The 17,303-nt window shown below is 39.7% G+C and overlaps 1 protein-coding gene across 1 annotated transcript in view; it reads left to right on the top strand.

The window, feature by feature from the left end:
* Positions 1 to 6,613: 6,613 nt before the first annotated feature.
* The window catches only part of LOC128877166 (terminal nucleotidyltransferase 5C), a 125,327-nt gene continuing 114,637 nt past the window's right edge, over positions 6,614 to 17,303 (top strand). Inside the window, exons 1-2 of the mRNA XM_054124231.1 lie at positions 6,614 to 6,950; positions 7,023 to 7,243. Coding sequence (XP_053980206.1) covers positions 7,091 to 7,243 — 153 coding nt within the window. The 5' untranslated portion in view covers positions 6,614 to 6,950; positions 7,023 to 7,090. The remainder of the gene's footprint in view (positions 6,951 to 7,022; positions 7,244 to 17,303) is intronic.

The following is a 17,303-nucleotide window of genomic DNA, read 5'->3' as shown; positions in this document are numbered from 1 at the left end:
CCAACTTCTTATTTTTCTAATCGCAAAAGACATTACTTTCTCGTAAAGTGTAACAGAAGACAACGACGAGTGTCGCCGCCGAGAATAGAAAGAAATTACTATGACGCAGGGGTCATAGGAGTCACTGTATGATAAGTACACAAGACATATTATGTACTCTCAATGTTCTCTTTGAAAGCTTTAGTAGATGTAGACATTCCATACTATTTATAGGTGAGAAATGGTTAGCGATCACCTTCAATTTTCGTTTCTTTTCAGTAGACAGCAGACTATTTAAAAAAATTCTTTCATTACTTTTTTTTATTCTCCACCTATTTCCATTTTTTCTAGGAAGATTCTTTCTTTTTTTGCCTCTAATAATTAGATAATTTTTCAGAACTATTTGTATATTCTGTGACTTCCTATTACAACGTCGCTTAGAAATTTTCTGAGTCTCTAATCCTTTTTTTCATTTCACAGATTCTGTTACCTTGTCCCCGAGGAAGATCATTGAATACCCAAAATGTTCCTGTTTTTCCTGTCAGCAAATAAGAAAGTGCCTCTTCCTACCACAACAATCAGGAAAACTCGTCAAGCCAAGATTTAGGACTCATCTCTATTTCACTGATTCAATTGTACTGGAGTCTTGGTGTCGATCCGTCGCGACAAAGTCTCTTTCCACGTTTCCCTAAGCGGGCGTGATGAAAGGAGCTGCAGCTTTTATTGTTCGCTGGTGCACGACCCGCGTCCCTGACCCAGTTTCACCCATAGCAGGGCGCGCGAATACTTTCCTGTTCAAATTAATGGCACGAAAGATGATACACGCCATAACAGACGAAGACGATGGTCCAGGTAACAGTTAGCCCCGTCGTCGAATCGATATTCGCAATTAGAACGGACGTGTCTACTGGTTTTTACGGTGTATGTGGGTCAAGTCTGTCTTTAGCTGTAAAATCGAGCGCCCGATCGTGTGGACCATGCGTGGCAACGTAATATCTTAATCAAGGCTTCAGTCTCAGGTGTTGCACAGTATCCTTGGGAGAAGGCGAGACTCGTCGACAGAAGGCGATTTCTCTGGGTACGATCGATGCGACCGTCTCCGAACAGAGATGGATAGCATTTTATGTGCACAATAGATTGGGACTGATGCGTTATACATAATTATATCTTAGTTAACTGGGAACTTGAGCTGTACATATGTGCTCAATGGAGTGGTATCATCTATACTAGAAGTTCGAACAATATTTTTTTTGACACTGTACCTTTTAATAAGCAGTTGTTACTTTTTCATCTGGTTACTCAAAATGTCAGTAGAAACGAGAATCTTACCCATCTGTGCGCGTCGAGGCGATTAGCAATATCTGGAAAGCTCGTCGAAGAGAAAGACTAACAGTTTTTACGCCACACGTAATTTATGCGGAAATAACCGACGACGCGAATGAATAATGAACGACCAGAAACGCTGTAGCACGGCGGATGGTATGCTGCAGAGAATGACCCTGAGTGGTATTCAGATTTAGCGATCGGAATTTTTTAAAAAGTTTACTTCCTATTGCATAAGCCAGTGATGTAATTTAAACTATATTTTTAGTCTAAATTAATTTTGTACGCTTGAAACAAGTTTCTGAACTCAGTTTCAATTATTCAAACTCGAATGCATTTAACTCAGCTGGGACAATACGGAGAAGGTGTCTTAAGCCCCCAAGGTCCTACTCGGTTGATCGAAATGCGAATCGCACGAGAAAACGCCGAATAATCGAGAGAAGTGTGCGGGCAAAATACTGCTCGCGCCAGTATTTTGTAATTTGAAAGGGAAACCACATTCTTTCACTGTGTATTATGATACGTGAAAGTTGGCAACGGTGCACACTGGCGAAGCACACGCAGCCCAGGAGAAGCAGAAAGGGAGAGAAAGAGAGGTACACCGAGAGCCAATCGCCACGAAGGCATAGACTATATCGAAGGTCGACGAGTTGCCTTTTTATTAGCCGATTTTTGCGGGAATAGAGCAACGGCTCAGCTGCGCGCTAACATATGGCAACGATCCCCACGCAGCCATCAACGAATGGCGAATTTTCGATGCTGCGGACCGGAAGTCGAGGATGAATCGATGCGCCTCCGAGAGTACGGTTCACCAAACGATTTTCAATCTGTTCCCATTTCGAATATCGCCACTTCCACTCAGCTAAGCGCGAGAACAAGTCAAATGATTGGGGATTAATAATTGTAACAAAGAAGGAGAAAAATGTAACTTGGTTGCTGCTAGAGCCGGATCAAACTTTCTTCTTTGTTTTACAATATCCACTTTTGTTTAGAGGTCTTCTTGAGTTGTTTTTGAGGCGGCCACAACATAGCAATTATGGTCAGAATTGTAATTGGATGCCCCAATCAGTCTTCCTGGCTAAACTCCCACAGAAAGTTGTAACTTGTAAGCATGGGATTCCCATTCCTCAGTTTTCTTCTCCAAGTGTCTTCCTTCCAAAAATTATTCTCCAAGTTTGCATCTTTTACGCGTGCACTTTATAATTTTTGGACTATCCAAGGTTCGAATTATGTTAACACTATTCAACTATTGAAAATCGCTACAAACTCTCCGGATGACCCAATATTTCGAGACTCGTCCCCACTATCCAGCTCGCCAATCTCGAAACGGCGAGAGTGAACGTACGACTCAAGCGTCGACCGCACTGATTACGTCTCTTATCAAGTTTACGATGACCGGTTAGATCAGCGGAAACATTAACGCGAGCACGTGATCTTGTCTTTCGTTTCGATCCTATCAGAGGCCTTGATTTTTTACTCCTGAAATTTTTCAGCGTTGATCAATTAACTGAAAAACGATCGTTGACAAAATCAATCTCTCTCTACAAATCCTCTGCAGTTTCTCTACTCCGTTATTTTACAAGCTCATTTATCGTATTTTATTTTCACAAGTTGAGTATTAAACAATTGGGATGCCACCAAGCGCAGTGTCCAGTTGGTCAACGAACAAGCATCGTCGCAACGAATGGCGATTTTACTACTGTGATTTACAACATTGGCGCGGAACGACATTTCCACGAATGATGTGGCTCGCGTCAATACCGTTTCCGCGTGCACCGCTTCAGGCGATTCGTAAAAATTTCCATCGACCGGTGACGTGTTCACGCTACTTTTGAAACACACAGCTGCGTTTTTATCTTATCGAAAAATAATATCGGCCGGCGCGAGGCTGCGCGAACGAATTAATATTTTAAAGAGATTGCTCCGCCGTTCGCCGGGGAGAATGTCGCGCGCATGAAAATTTCGCTTGTGACATAACGGGTTCACGTGTGCTAGCGCGAGCTGGTTTGCGTAACGTCACACTTCTGACGATTGTAGGTGGATACAATGCGAGTATAGAGAATACATGAGACCTGTGTGTACTTTTTAAGTCGTTGAATCGAGCGATCGGTATCAGCTCCGGTGGCACAATGTCTGAATTGTTTCAGCAAAATACATTGACGACTCGTGCACTTGTCCCAATGATATCTTTATCGATAATGTAATGCACACTGTACGGTAGGGGGTAAGCAAAATCGAAGAATAATCATGTGTTGTCTCTGACAAGGCATTATTTTTTTATCCATTCGAGATATTATTTCAATCAGACAATTTGTCAATTCAACGTTACATTCCAATTTAAATTCATACGAGAAAGGTACACATCAACGTCCTCGAATATGATTTGAATCTTTCATTTTGTAGCGATACGATCGACGAAACGAATCCAGTGGCCTCTTCAAACAGTTTCAAGCATCAAATTGATTATACGATAAATCCCATATGCCAGTACTTGTTATCAAATTCTGAGGAATTTAAGTGTTCATGATATTGACCGTTTCATATGCATTGTTCTAACAGAATGACGCAAGGTGCGTAGGACACGGATGACACAGTATTTGCGGATGAAACGTCACATGTAAATTAGGGTGGGTAGCACCGTGGTTAATTAGCACATGGCCAAATACAGATGGTATACAATTTTGTTAAACAGTAGCGTGACGTGTACTCGTTCGCGATGGCTTCTTCTACTAAGCTAGAATTTTTCTCAACAAATTTGCAAGTCGTTTTCACGCATCCATGCGTGCACTCGTCGTATGTATACCCTTAGACACTTCATGGCCGTCTCGATAATCAATGGCCTTTCGTACATTAATGATGATGAAGAGTGCTGAGATGAGGTAGAAGATAGAGTGATGAGACATCCTGTTGTCTTCTATTACTGAACTGACAAGAACATATAGACGTAGTCGTGGACAAACTAATTTGTAATTAGTCATGATAAGTCACCGTATAGTTACTAATATATCATGGTAAAAGTGAGGAAAGTGGTATTACAAAACAGTATATCGAGAAAGAATCTGCTTTCACTTGTTTTTCACCGTCGATATGACACATCCTTTATTACATTCGTTTGTCAAAAAGTCTGTTTTTCTAAAGACCATATTCGTCTATTTGCAAAGTGAAAATATATCTGATCTCTAATACCAACGTACGTTATATGAATTTCAGTAAGACATAAACGAGAATCATGGATCTCATTTCAAAAATAATTATGTAGATGTTCCCTTATTTCAAATGAAAATTTCTTCCAAGATTTGTTAATATTCATACTAAACTGGATGCAAAGGTAAGCAAAAGCTGATTTAGATTTGAGCCTGATATCCTACGCAACGAATGTTGCAGCTATACTGGAATGGCATTTAACAAGTTTGAAAAATTAACGCTCTTTTTTAAGAATGGGTGGAACGAGAGCATACTTTATTAATATTCTAATGTAGGGCAAGCTGTGTAGGCAAAGCAAATTTAAATATTGATGCACGACTAAATGTCAGATTCGCTATCTTTTGGATGTTAAGAGTAAGCTTAGACAAAAGCGAATCTGCATTTATCTTTGATAAGTTAAACTTTGATAAATATTTGTTGATAATTGTAACAGAGCACTTGTGCACACTCTCTACCGAGGTTTAGAAACATAATATTCTCAAATGAATCGTGCACGTGTGTCGAATTGTCAGTAATTTTATCTTCTGCAAAGCTGTTCAAAAATTGCCCAGTTTGGTATTTTATAAAAGTACTCATATCCGGTATAAAGATAGCATTATTAAAATTAATTGTTAATGAAATAATTATTTAAAGGAGAAAAAGAAATAATCACCTGCTATTCCAGAAATATAATCAATTTGTTATCTGCGATCTATGATTATTTAAAGTATAAAAATTTGTCGATCTGCTACACAATTTGACGCAGAATCAACCACATTTAGATAACATATTTCATAACATCTCCTATCTCTTCCATTATGATTTCAGTGGCCTGATACATCAGAAGCTTGTTTGGCCATTTTAACATTTCTCGATAAAAAGATAAGTTGTTAATAATTGCGAGGAAATTATTTTTAAACCTATATTCTGAAATCTTTGAAAAATAAAAACGATATCTTTCGGTAAACGTCTTGTAATTCTCGTGAAAAATATCAAGAAGTTAAATTTGAGCTCGTTAATATAAGAATTAATTGAACTTATCACTGATAACTCTCAAGTAAAGTAAAAGTTAAAGTATATTAAATCTTAATTAAATGACAATATTTACGATTTGATACTTTAATACGAAACAGAAGAGTAAACACTATATTTTCTAATTTATTTCTTTTTATGTTCTAAACATTTTTCGTTTTAAACTTAAATATAAATTCTATATAAAATCACTTCGTGTTAGTGGTAAGAAATTCTGAACGTTCAAAACTGGCGCCACGTTGCACTGGTGAACATGCATATTAGACAACGTAGTAAGTGCAATGTTCGAAGGAGCGCGGTGTAGGACTTCCGCAAGTTGCAGAACAGTTAATTAATCGTCAACGTTCTTTACATTCGACATTGAAGATTATCAACGCTAAAGTGTCTCCAGCATGTCAATTTCAATCGAGAAACGGAACGCGTAATCATATTCGGTGAATCAGTACTCTACGTGAAGCCTAGGATTCATTAATTCAGGTAAAAAGCTGTCGCGACCCGTGGCGTCGTTTGGTGACGTTTTAGACTTTCCGCGGTCGCCATTGGCGCTGTTCCACCGAAACGTCGACGTCGACTTTCGAGCGAATCATTTCACGTTTGTTGTAAGAAATTCCTTAAAAACGCAGTAGAGCCAAAAAGATAATCTCTTTGGGTTTGGTCTGGGTTAAGTACTCTTCTTCGTTCAAAAATGGCGCCACATGTGGACGTGCATATTGAACAACGTAGTTAGTGCAAGGCTCGAGATTGTAGAACTTCCGCCAATTACAGAACGATCTGGAAAATTCCGAGCGCGCGAAAAAGCAGTTAACTAATAATCCGCGTTCTTTGCATTCAACATTGAAGATTATCTATTCTAAAGTGTCTGTCAATGTTAATTACAGCCGAGAAACGGAACGTGTAACCGTATTCGAAGAATCAGTAGTCTACATGAAGCCTAGGATAATTAATTGAGGTAAAAATGGTCGCGTCGGTGGTAACGTTTTCGATTTTCCGCGGTCGCCATTGGCGCTGTTCCACCGAAACGTCGACGTCGGCTTTCGGGCGATTTCGGGCAAACGTGCGACTAGAGGCTTGCACCGGAGCGGGGAGAGTTACGCGGCGTACGACTTGACTCGGGTGGGGCGACATCACGCCGCGACGGAGCAGCACGAGGTTCTCGCAGTGTCGAATCCCGCCGGTCGTTTCGTCGCTCTTTTTCGAATCGTCATCGAGTTTGGTCACCGTCAGCTTCGAGAGCACGCATCGTCGCGTACTCCTTCACGCCTAATCGTCCATCGACTAATTGTACTGTGCGCGTTTCGAGAAGTTTCGGGAGTTCCGGCTTCGATTTCCGTACGTGCCCCTGACCACGTGATACGCGAGACTCGTTAGAGCACGCCAAAGTGTAAAGTTCCTAAAGAGTAGAATTTCGTCGCGGCCAAAGAACACCTTCAGTGGTACACGTTCCGTTTCTATCTCGAAGTGAGTCGATCGATCGTATCACCACGAACGAACCATACTTGTTCTAGCTATCCCACGATTACGGAAAGAGACCACTGTGAGACCGAGTCACCTTTCGTGAACGAGATTGTCTATCATGGAGGAGGTGAACCGCAACGCCGAGCCGCGATTACCGGAACCGGAAAGGAAAGTCGGCGTTCTCGAGGGTAACACGACGAAGGACGAGCCGGCATGGAGAAACGGGACGATCAGATCCGTCAATCCCGGCCAGGTTCTACCTCTGATGCAGGTAAAGTCTTACGTAACTCGAATACGGTTGCGGCTCCGTGTCCGTGTGCACGAACGTGTGTCGCTTTGGCTACGTGTGGCGCGGTGTCCGCGACATTGCCTCTACGTGCGAACGGTACGCGCGATTCGGAGCGTGCGCCGATGTCGAAAGTGTCATTAACCCTTTCGCTGCAAAGGGCGTATATATACGCCCTCTAAAACTAGACAGTTACAAAGGGCGTAGGTACACGCCGCGTTGTTCCGAAAGCGGACAAGTCGTTTACGGTGAGCGTACATGTACGTTCGCGATGCACGATCGGTAATATCTAGGTACACGTACGCCCACATGTTATATTTGATTTATTAAATTTATTCTTGCGTCCTGTTCGTAATGTGTCTGCCGTATCGAAAGTGCCGCAACACTAAAACGCCGATACCTTTGAATAGCATGGAATACTCTGTATTCTGGACTACGCATACTTTATTTTTACATTTTAACGAGCTTTCAGTTTTCCTTGAAACATCATCGTGAGCTGAACTTTGGAATTCCTTAGCGTTCCAGGCATTACATTTTTTGAATTTTACTAGTTCGAAGAGCTATAATTCATGCAAATATATCTTCTTCGTTAGATTTCTTTTTTTTATAGTTTCTCCGTTTTTTTTTTTTTTACGTCTTACGTAAGACTAGTAAAGTGGATCATATTATATTTTTAAATGATCGAGTTTATAGAAAGAAACGTTTCATTGAATGTCTTTTACATCGCGGAGTTGGAGGTAGTCTAAGGGAAATGGGTTTCGAGGCAGATTGAACGTATTGAAAATGGTGACCGCTTGGTCGATTGCGAGTAGAGTTACAAACCGAATTTTTTTGAGAGCCTTGTACTTTTTTCGGGATGATAAAACAACGTAATCTCATTTTTTACTTATCAAAGCCAAATCTTTCGAAAACCTGGAAATATAAATTTTCATGTTTTAGTAATAATGATTTTTATTATTTTATTTGAGTAACAGTTTTCATGCTCGTGGCGAGTAAATCGATGCCTGCGTCGGTGAAATACCACCAGGGGCGGCTCTACCATGAAATGAAACTTTGGTCTAAGGTTCTAACGTAGGGGTTCTTAAGAACTTCCTATTTGTTAATTTATTTTAATGTAGTTGTCGTGTGTTTCATTACGATGAAGGTTGCTACTCTAACATGACAAAATAGCGAGTAAATATTTCTACTGAAATTAGTGTTATAGATGATGTAACGCAGAAACCAAGAATTAATTTCAATATCTAATACAATGAAGTAAACAATTTTTACTAACTCGTTAACTACAGAGCTGCTTCAAATATTATTTTTGCGCTTATTAACACTTTACCGACCGTTGGCCTATTAATAGGGTTTTTACCATGGTAACCAATGTTTTGTTATCTATTACTAAGATAGCATCACATGATTTCCTCGTTATTTGAATTTTCAAATATTATTATATACTTATTAATCTGGACACGAATCCAATAGATAAAATAAATATTATATGATAGTAATACAAATAAAAAATAAAAAATTTAATTACATGTCCAATTGCTTCCTGTCGGTAAGTGTTTGTGGTGTTAACACTTACCGACAGCCTATTAGTCGACTTTTTACCATGGTAGCTAGTAGTTCGTTGTCTATTACTAAAACAGCATCGTACATTTCCATCGGTATATGAATTCTGAAATATTATATAAATATTAATCAGGAAACGATCTGTGTTGATAAAAAAAAAATATTGCATAATACTAATTTTGTGACCATAAAAAATAATTTTAAATTCAATTATACGTCCAAACTCTAACGCTCGGTGAACCGTGTCAATATAAACAACGAAAGACCTACTGCTTTTATTTTTCAAATAATTGTCAAGCAACACCACCATTATCGCGTTTATCTTTCACTAGCTATTCGGAATTTCAATCTAGAGAAGAATTTCGCCCATCCGTGACTTTCGTCGCGAGGTCGATATCACGTTCAACGGTCTAGCTGGCGCGACATGCGACTCTCGATTTCTACGCGATACCAGCCGATGAGACAATGAGAATATTACGAGACTACCAAGCGTGCTTCCTTTTTTAAAGTTTTTAACGCTTCTGCGCGCCCATCATGCACGCCCACGCCAACGCTCGCGTTTCTCTCGATAGTATTTCGCTCGATATGACGTCACTCGAATCGCCCGTCTCGAAACTAAAGGATCACTTCCGGAGCAATGGCTCCGAGTATCGATTGGTCGACACGCCTGAGACAAGATGCGGATCGCGTAGGACGCGACATTGTTCGCTATCGATATCATGGTTTTGCATCGCCAACCCGATAAACCACCGAGAGACAATTACATCCGCGGTTACATTGCTAGAGAATTTTAACATGATCGAGATATCGCGACACGCTGACGAGAAATGGATTACATTCATATCTAGTTAACCCTTAAATGGACAATGTTGTTTTTAAACAACATACTAAACATCACAGATAAAATTGACCTTCTTTTAATTTTTTGTTAATTTTGACAACTAGTTTTTATTTCTGAACGAATTTTGTACTTTTTTTAATGTTGGCACTATCCAATATTTTTATGCATTGAAAATAAGTTAATGTCAAATGTCACTTTGAAGAAAACTTTGAAAACGTGAAACAAAAATCGTCCATTTAAGGGTTAAATAACTCCGCCAATGAAATCTGAACGATTATTTATCCGTTGCACGTTAAAGGAGTACTCTTTTGTTGCGATCAGTTTCGAGTGAATTTTTATGATTTTTCTGCAGCCGTAGAGTCAAGGCTAGAGACGAATTTTTGTTCCTCGTCGCGGTTAGGCGACCGTGCGCGAACAAGGCAAACAAAACGTTATCGTCGTTATACCTACCGTTGAAGTACGCAATCATAACAACGAAGCGCCAGGTTACGAAGGTCGTATTGTTTTTATTTCATCATTGTTGTTCGCGATAGGTGCGACCAGCACGGCATGTTACATGTACGCGAATAATATTCGAAATGGGACGATCGTGGGGAATATATCGGGTGTAGAAATTAATTCTGAGTTTCTAAAGGAAACTCACCGTTTATTCCTAAAGAAAAGCCGTATAACTTTTAATCTTTCCTAGGTTGTAGTTTTATTTTCATATAGGTATAAAAGAAAATGTCGAAGCAATCTGTGTGTTTTATTAGTATGAATACTGGTACTCTAACATAACCATAATGGCCAGTAAATGTTTCTGTTTAAACTGGAGTTGTAATTATGCAAATGTAAAGACGTAGAATTAATTTCTGCGCCTGACAATTGTCAAGAATACTTGTAATGTGTTAGAAGAACAGCAACGAGTAAAATTTATTTCTTATTCTGCCTTTGAGATGATTTCAGTGTTACTTGATATTTATTCGCGTGGCACGAAACTGTTGTACTCGTTCTGATGTCATTTTGAAACACAAAGGAGGTCGCAGGAGTCATTGTGGGGTGACCTTCAGAGGGTCTGAGGTTGCAGGGGATCCGGAAATGATTTAAACAGTCCTTGGTTTTTCAATGGCCTTGGACTGGTTGGAAGGTCGTACGGTGAATTTCGTTTCCCTCTTTGTTCTTCTCTTGTTCCAAAAACAGTGTTTCTTAAATTTTGTACAATAAAAGGAAACCATTAGCGAACTCCATAGAATAGAATTAAGTAATCGCTAGATTGCGGATCTTTATGCAAAATAAAATATTCGCGAACGTTCCTATAAAAATTGAACTTAAATAGGAATTTATTTTATTCTGCAAACATTATAACATGAACTTTACTTTCAATCTTTTTTATATTCTTGCATATTATTTGCATTTTGTAGTTTCTTGCACATTCAAATTTTCTATAAATGCATAAAGATCCGCGGTCTAGTAATCACACTTTAAATGTATTTTAATTTCATTTGTATTAAATCGGTGTGTATTTTATTATTTAATTCGACGATTTGATTGAAATTGGGTCTGGGATTTTAGGAAAGAGGAGTCGCGAAAATGATTTTCGTAATAAGAGATTGAGATACGTTCGTCTCTGGTAGAATCCAGACGTTCGGTGAAGTATCACGTTTCGCGTGTTTACCTCCCGGGCACAGTTTCGTTTGTTTACATCCAGTATGAGGAAGGTCGCTTGCGGTATGTGTCCTAGTACCACGAAAGCGAAACGAGTGTTGCTTAACGGTATGTTTTTCTCTCGTGCTGTTTCTTCCTTCTGCCACTGAGGCCCAAACACTTTCGATTTTGCGACTCGAGAATTCCTTGGATCAAATTCAGAACACGTTGATACGAAGAATTCCTATATAACTTCTTATAGCAAACGAAAATTTCATATCTCAATAGAATCAATCTTTGTCGCAATTGACCTTAAAAATTGTGGTAAAAGCATTGTCAATATATTAGATGTAGATATTAATTCCTTGCCTCTATATTGAATTATTTATAATTCCAATTTAAGCAGATGTATTTTATCGTCGTTTTGGTACATTAATTAATTATTCTCTATACTCAATCTATACTCAATTAATTGAGTGATTCTAAAAAGAAGTTTGAAGTATAAGGATCAAATTGACCCGCTCGGTAATTTTAGCGTTAATTAACCGTCGCCAATTGAAATTTCTCGCGATTTGTCGTACAACTTTTCACCAGTTTTGGAGCATTCGCAGATCGAACTCGTCGCGAAACGTTTACAGAACTTGTATTCGGGTAAAATATGTTTATTCAGTATGTTTGGACAGCAGCTGCCAGTACGAATGATTACTTAACGAGTCATACCTCGCGTATACTTATCGGCTTTTAATAATTTTCACGTACACTTCAGTCACGCGTGATGCGATATCTCCTCTAGATCGTTGAATTAATTAACCCGGATGTTCCGTTGACGCAGCCGAAGAGATTGCATAATCGACTGGATCGGGCAGCATTTTTATTCTACCGGTATCGTCGTCTATCCGAGAAATGTGTTCAAGTATCCATCGTAACTTGAATGCTATGTAACAAATTTGGAACGATGTACGTTTCATGTAATTCCAAGCATTTCGTTCCTTATAATTTATTTATAGTTCATCTTAGAAATTTACTAGTAAAAACTTCGCCGCGTTAATCGAGTTTCATAAAAATGTTGCCGCATGTTTGGTTGCGTAGGATATAGCTGTTCACGCGAGCAAAGTTCCTTCCACTCTCGTGCTAATTTTTAATAGTCCCGAGACGAAATTTTCACTAGCGTAGAAATTTTCACGAATTTTATTCCGGCAGTCGCCGCGTTAAAATTCGTCGTGGCTCTTGCACACCGGAAACTCGCCTCGAGCGCGACACATTCGATCTGGAGTACGATGAATTCAAATGGAACGTCCCACTAAAAAGTGTCACTGCGCTACCGGAAGCCGACAACATCTTGCAGTGAAAGCTTCTTCGGTATTCCACGCTTGCGTACTATAATTGCCAGCGTGCATACGGTAACGAGCGCCGTGGTTAATCCGCGGCGGTTTTGTGCCATTTTCTTTGCCGCGAAAGACGTTTTTCATCGTCAGGAAGTGGGTAATCATTCGAGAAAATTGGCAAAAGTGCGAAGAGGTCGAATAGATTAGCTGTCGCGACCCTTAAGGAGAGATACAAGACTTTTGACTAGGCTTGGGGACTCGATTATCGCACGAAAGCCTAGATTGTTGCTCGAGAACCCCGATTGTTAAAGTACAAGTAAGTTTGAGAGCAATGGAAATATCGCGCGGAAGATTACTAGTCATAAGTATCTCGATCGTTGCGGGAGTTTCAGCCCTTACTTCCCGCAACATTCGAGGTTCTGCTCGTTAACCTATCTTATAATTAGACTGCGGATTTCATGCATTTATGATGCGAGCTAAAGACATGGTAATCGTAACCAAAAGGTGCGCGTACTTATGCAAAACGGAATATTAAATTATTACATTAATTAATAGATTATATTCAACATACATTATGTAATTTTGTCCATATTAATGTACGTCAGAAATGCATAAACGTCTGCAATCTACTTATAAGAAATATCATAAAAATTGAGAAGCCTTAAGAAGTTAAATCCGTTAATATATTTTTTGTTTTAAATCTTCGTGAGTTATCGTTCGTACATTCTTCGTCACGGTCAGATTCTTCGCCATTAAAACGATCATCCATCTAAAAAACCAACGAGAACATCCAGTATCGAACGATCCAACCAGACAATTAAAAGTATCCGAGTATTTTCTTCTTCTCGTTTCCCTGTTCTCTCCCTGGAATTGGCAAATTGTCATTTACAAGGAGCGATCGACGCATAGCGTTGCCATTCGATCAGCTTCCCCGCCGTCACTTTGTTCTTGCGTTAATGACTTTTTTTTCCCACCTCCCACGTGCAGGCATTCTTCGATACAGTTGCCCGTCGACATCGATAACCGGACTGATCTTTAAATAGAATAACGTTTTGTCACCGACACCGGGGGTCGGTGATCGTATGTGAAAGTAACGCGAACGAAGAAAAGGTTAAGCGAAAGGTAGAACCACTTTGGTGTACCTAAACGACCGAGTTGCCATTGCGAATTAAACGGGCTTTAAATGGAATTCAGCTTGACGGAGTACTATAATACCTTGGCATATCTCAACGTCACATTTTCCCCGTGTAATATCTTCGGAGTCCCTCGCCTGTTCCTCCGCATCTGTGCAAGGGATTGAACGTTGGAAGTATCGGTCCCCGCTTCCGGAATATGAACCCACTATGTTTCTATCACTATACCGTAGATTTTGATTGTGCTCTGAAAAATTTGCTCGAAAAGTATTTTCACGTTTTCGTGATTATGCTTGGTATTTTATGCGAAAAATGTAACGGACTGTGGGACGTTCATCGAGGAAAATTCATGTTTCTCTCGACATAGACAAAGGAATGAAATTTAAGCGGAAGTATCTCTTATTCTCCGACCGGTGTAATATTTCGAATCTGTGCACGTACATTTGTTCATATTTCATGTATAATCTTCTTCATTTTTTAATGTTATAGAAGGAAGTCAGGAATTTAATTATTCATGTGCTCGTGAATTAATAATCATTGAAACTAGATAATACTTCGCTGAACTTGCAGGGTTATCGAATGTTCCTTCTACGAATTCCGAACAAATTTCCTCGACGTATTTTCCCTAAACATTTATTATAAAATTCCCCTGAAGATCGTTGAGGATACTTGTTGTATATATAAATGCTCGACGATGCAAAAATTCTAGAGAAATGATTAAACAAACTGTTCAGCTAGTCGAGCGGACAAGAAGTCGCGTCATTCGCGCATCTGTTGCAAACGAGCGCAAAAACCGTCGTAGAAACTGCTTTCCAAACATTTCCTCGTCGAGGAAACTTCGTTCTGGTCGTTTTTGATCGCGTGCGACTTTTCAATTACACGGCTCGCAAAAAACTCGTGGACAGCTTTTCCTATTGGCCGAACCACGCACGAGTCGTCGGTGTATCAGGAAAAAAGTCGGACTGAAACACGCGGACACGATTCCATCGACATTTTCCAGCGAAAACCGTTTGAACGTTGTTACAGAGAATTAACGGGCACGCGGAAGAAACATTTCGTAGAACACTGGTCGATTTGCGAATTTAGATTCGAATTGCTTATTCGAATTCCAAAAGCAGTTGGACGTATTATCAAAATAATAAGCGTCGTAAAGTTTTAAAAGTACAAGTTGAATTAGGTGCGAGTACAAGTGTTATTTCTGAATTACGTGCTTCTCCTATGTTGTGTAATTTGCTTGTTCCCTGTCTATATAAATAAGGATTGAATTTATTTGTTTCCTTGAATGGAGTTCTCAGGTTCTATTTTGTGTTGGGCCACTGTGGTAGCATTCATCAATCAATCGAGCGTGGTTGCGCTGTTGTGCGCGATAGTTATCTTCCGGCATTCGTCGGACGTTCAGCATAAACGCGCGCCATCACGGCAGATCGTTAATTACCCTTTGGCACGTCAGATCGACTACATTCCTTACACTGGTTGTCGTGAGAATCGTACCGCAAACATAATGATTCTTCGTCTAAACGCTGTTAGAAAACACGGGACGTTCCTTGTTCTTCGTTCTTTCGATGCCTCGTTTTAAAATCATTAGGCGATTCGTGCAATTGAATGCACGATTAAATTCTTCGCAAAAAAATGAATCGAAAATGTCTAATAGAATTTTTTGGTACTAGTTCTCGTTTTCAGGGAAATCGATGCTGAAAACGTGTGAGACTCGTTTAAGGGGGCATTCACATTGACAACCGCTAAATGGAGGTATTCTTTGTACTTTCAAATTTTAAATAATGAATTTGACACGAGTAACTTCACATTTCAATACCAAGTTGTAGAGCATATTTCGTCCACAGAGGTGTAATAAGTTGAACTTATAGAGTATCACAAATTTACGGATACAAACAATAGAGAATGATTAATATTTTAATAAGTTTAGTTCCTATTAAAAATTTCATTTCCTACTAAAAATGATAGACTGCCTCCTTTAATCGAAACTCGGTCACGCGCGTTGAACCGATTTCAGATGTCGTTTCACTGAAAACGAACCCTCGCACGGGATAAACTCATTTTATAATTTTGACCCATTTTTATGCGAGGAATCAGCCTACTTCCATTTGTGCACGTTTCCTCTACCCTTTTGCACGTACTCGCGGAATCCGTTCCCATTCTCTTGCAGAGTTGCTTGAGTTTCGTGATTCCTCGTTTTCGCCGCGAATGAAACGAAAGGAAGATCGCTAGGGAAACGATTTGCTTATCGGAGCACTGTGACATCTCGCGAAACGACGATCTGCTTTCTAATTGTACCCTTTTAAGGGAAAGCGTGTCCTGGGCCAGCTCGGCGTGCGCCATTCACTTCTGTGCTCCGTACGATGGAACGAGCACCTAAAAATTAAAAAATCATTATCCCAACTCTTTTCTTTTTTTTTTTCTTCCTTTTTTTTAGAAATTCTTAGAGCAGCAGAATTTTATTCCTATTCAGATTTGAATTTTTATACAGAAACGTTTCACAGTAAGATTTCATGTGGCCAGCAGCCTTTAAAGGCGAGTCAAGCTCGTTTATTTAAATACCACGTCTTTCCCCTATTTGATCTCGGTTGCAGCTGAAATAAATAAATCATTTGGCTGAATTCGCGCTGAGAAACCAAGGAGTTAACTGTTCTCGACTGTTCTCGACACTAGGTTTATGGATCACGGCCATTTTGATTCATTCAACATTTTAGAAGGTTTTACAGAAACCGTTTACACCGTTACCCGACCATTTATGCCAACAATTATCTATATAAAGAGACAAGCATCTATCAAAATTTATTTTGGTCCAAGTCTCCTAATTAATTTTTGTACATCCACTTCACTCATTCAAGTATTACTTCAGTAGTAGAAATCTGATAAGAGATATCCATAAAATTCAGTGTTAATTACGAAATAAAAAGTGGAGTTCCCCGAAAAGACATTGCGTTGATTTCTTTCTTCCTGCGCATTTCGAACTATAGTGGGATCAGTATGCGTCAGGACGGTCGAAATCGACAACGAAACGAGCCACGCTCCTGACTTCTGTCGTTCCAGATGGAATTAGTGTCGTTTGGCTCGTGTGCGCTGCGATCCCACTTGCGGTCATAGGCAAAAATAGAGTCACTTGCGGTCAAACGCACGAAGACAGACCCCGCGGAGCAGCGCCAGTTAAGGTCAGGATATTTGTGGACGTCGATGAAAGTGGTGCCACTTGGTAATGAAGAGGAACCGTTCGATCGGGAGGACGGCGTCGATCGTGATTAAGAGGACTGGTCAGCCAAATTGCTGCGAAATTAAGTCTCATTTGGGAATTAATTTCACAGAAAGGACTACGCACTTTGAGGAGACTGAGCAGTCCATATCGCTTCAGAGTCGTGTCCTTCTTCGGGAATTAATTCCGAAAAAATTAATGCAGGCTTCGAGTTTCCCTTTTACTCGATGCTTGTGTACCTCTTAAAGACTAAGAAAATTATTTTTTCCTGAGAAAGTTCAATTAGTTCTGATGAGATTTGAGAATTAATTTCAAGCAACTGAATCCTATCTTTTCCTTTTACTCAGTGTTTATA

This window comes from Hylaeus volcanicus, chromosome 5, assembly GCF_026283585.1.
Source record: "Hylaeus volcanicus isolate JK05 chromosome 5, UHH_iyHylVolc1.0_haploid, whole genome shotgun sequence".
Taxonomy (NCBI): domain Eukaryota; kingdom Metazoa; phylum Arthropoda; class Insecta; order Hymenoptera; family Colletidae; genus Hylaeus; species Hylaeus volcanicus.
Note: the sequence above shows the minus strand (reverse complement) of the source record. Positions and strands in the feature narration are given on the sequence as shown.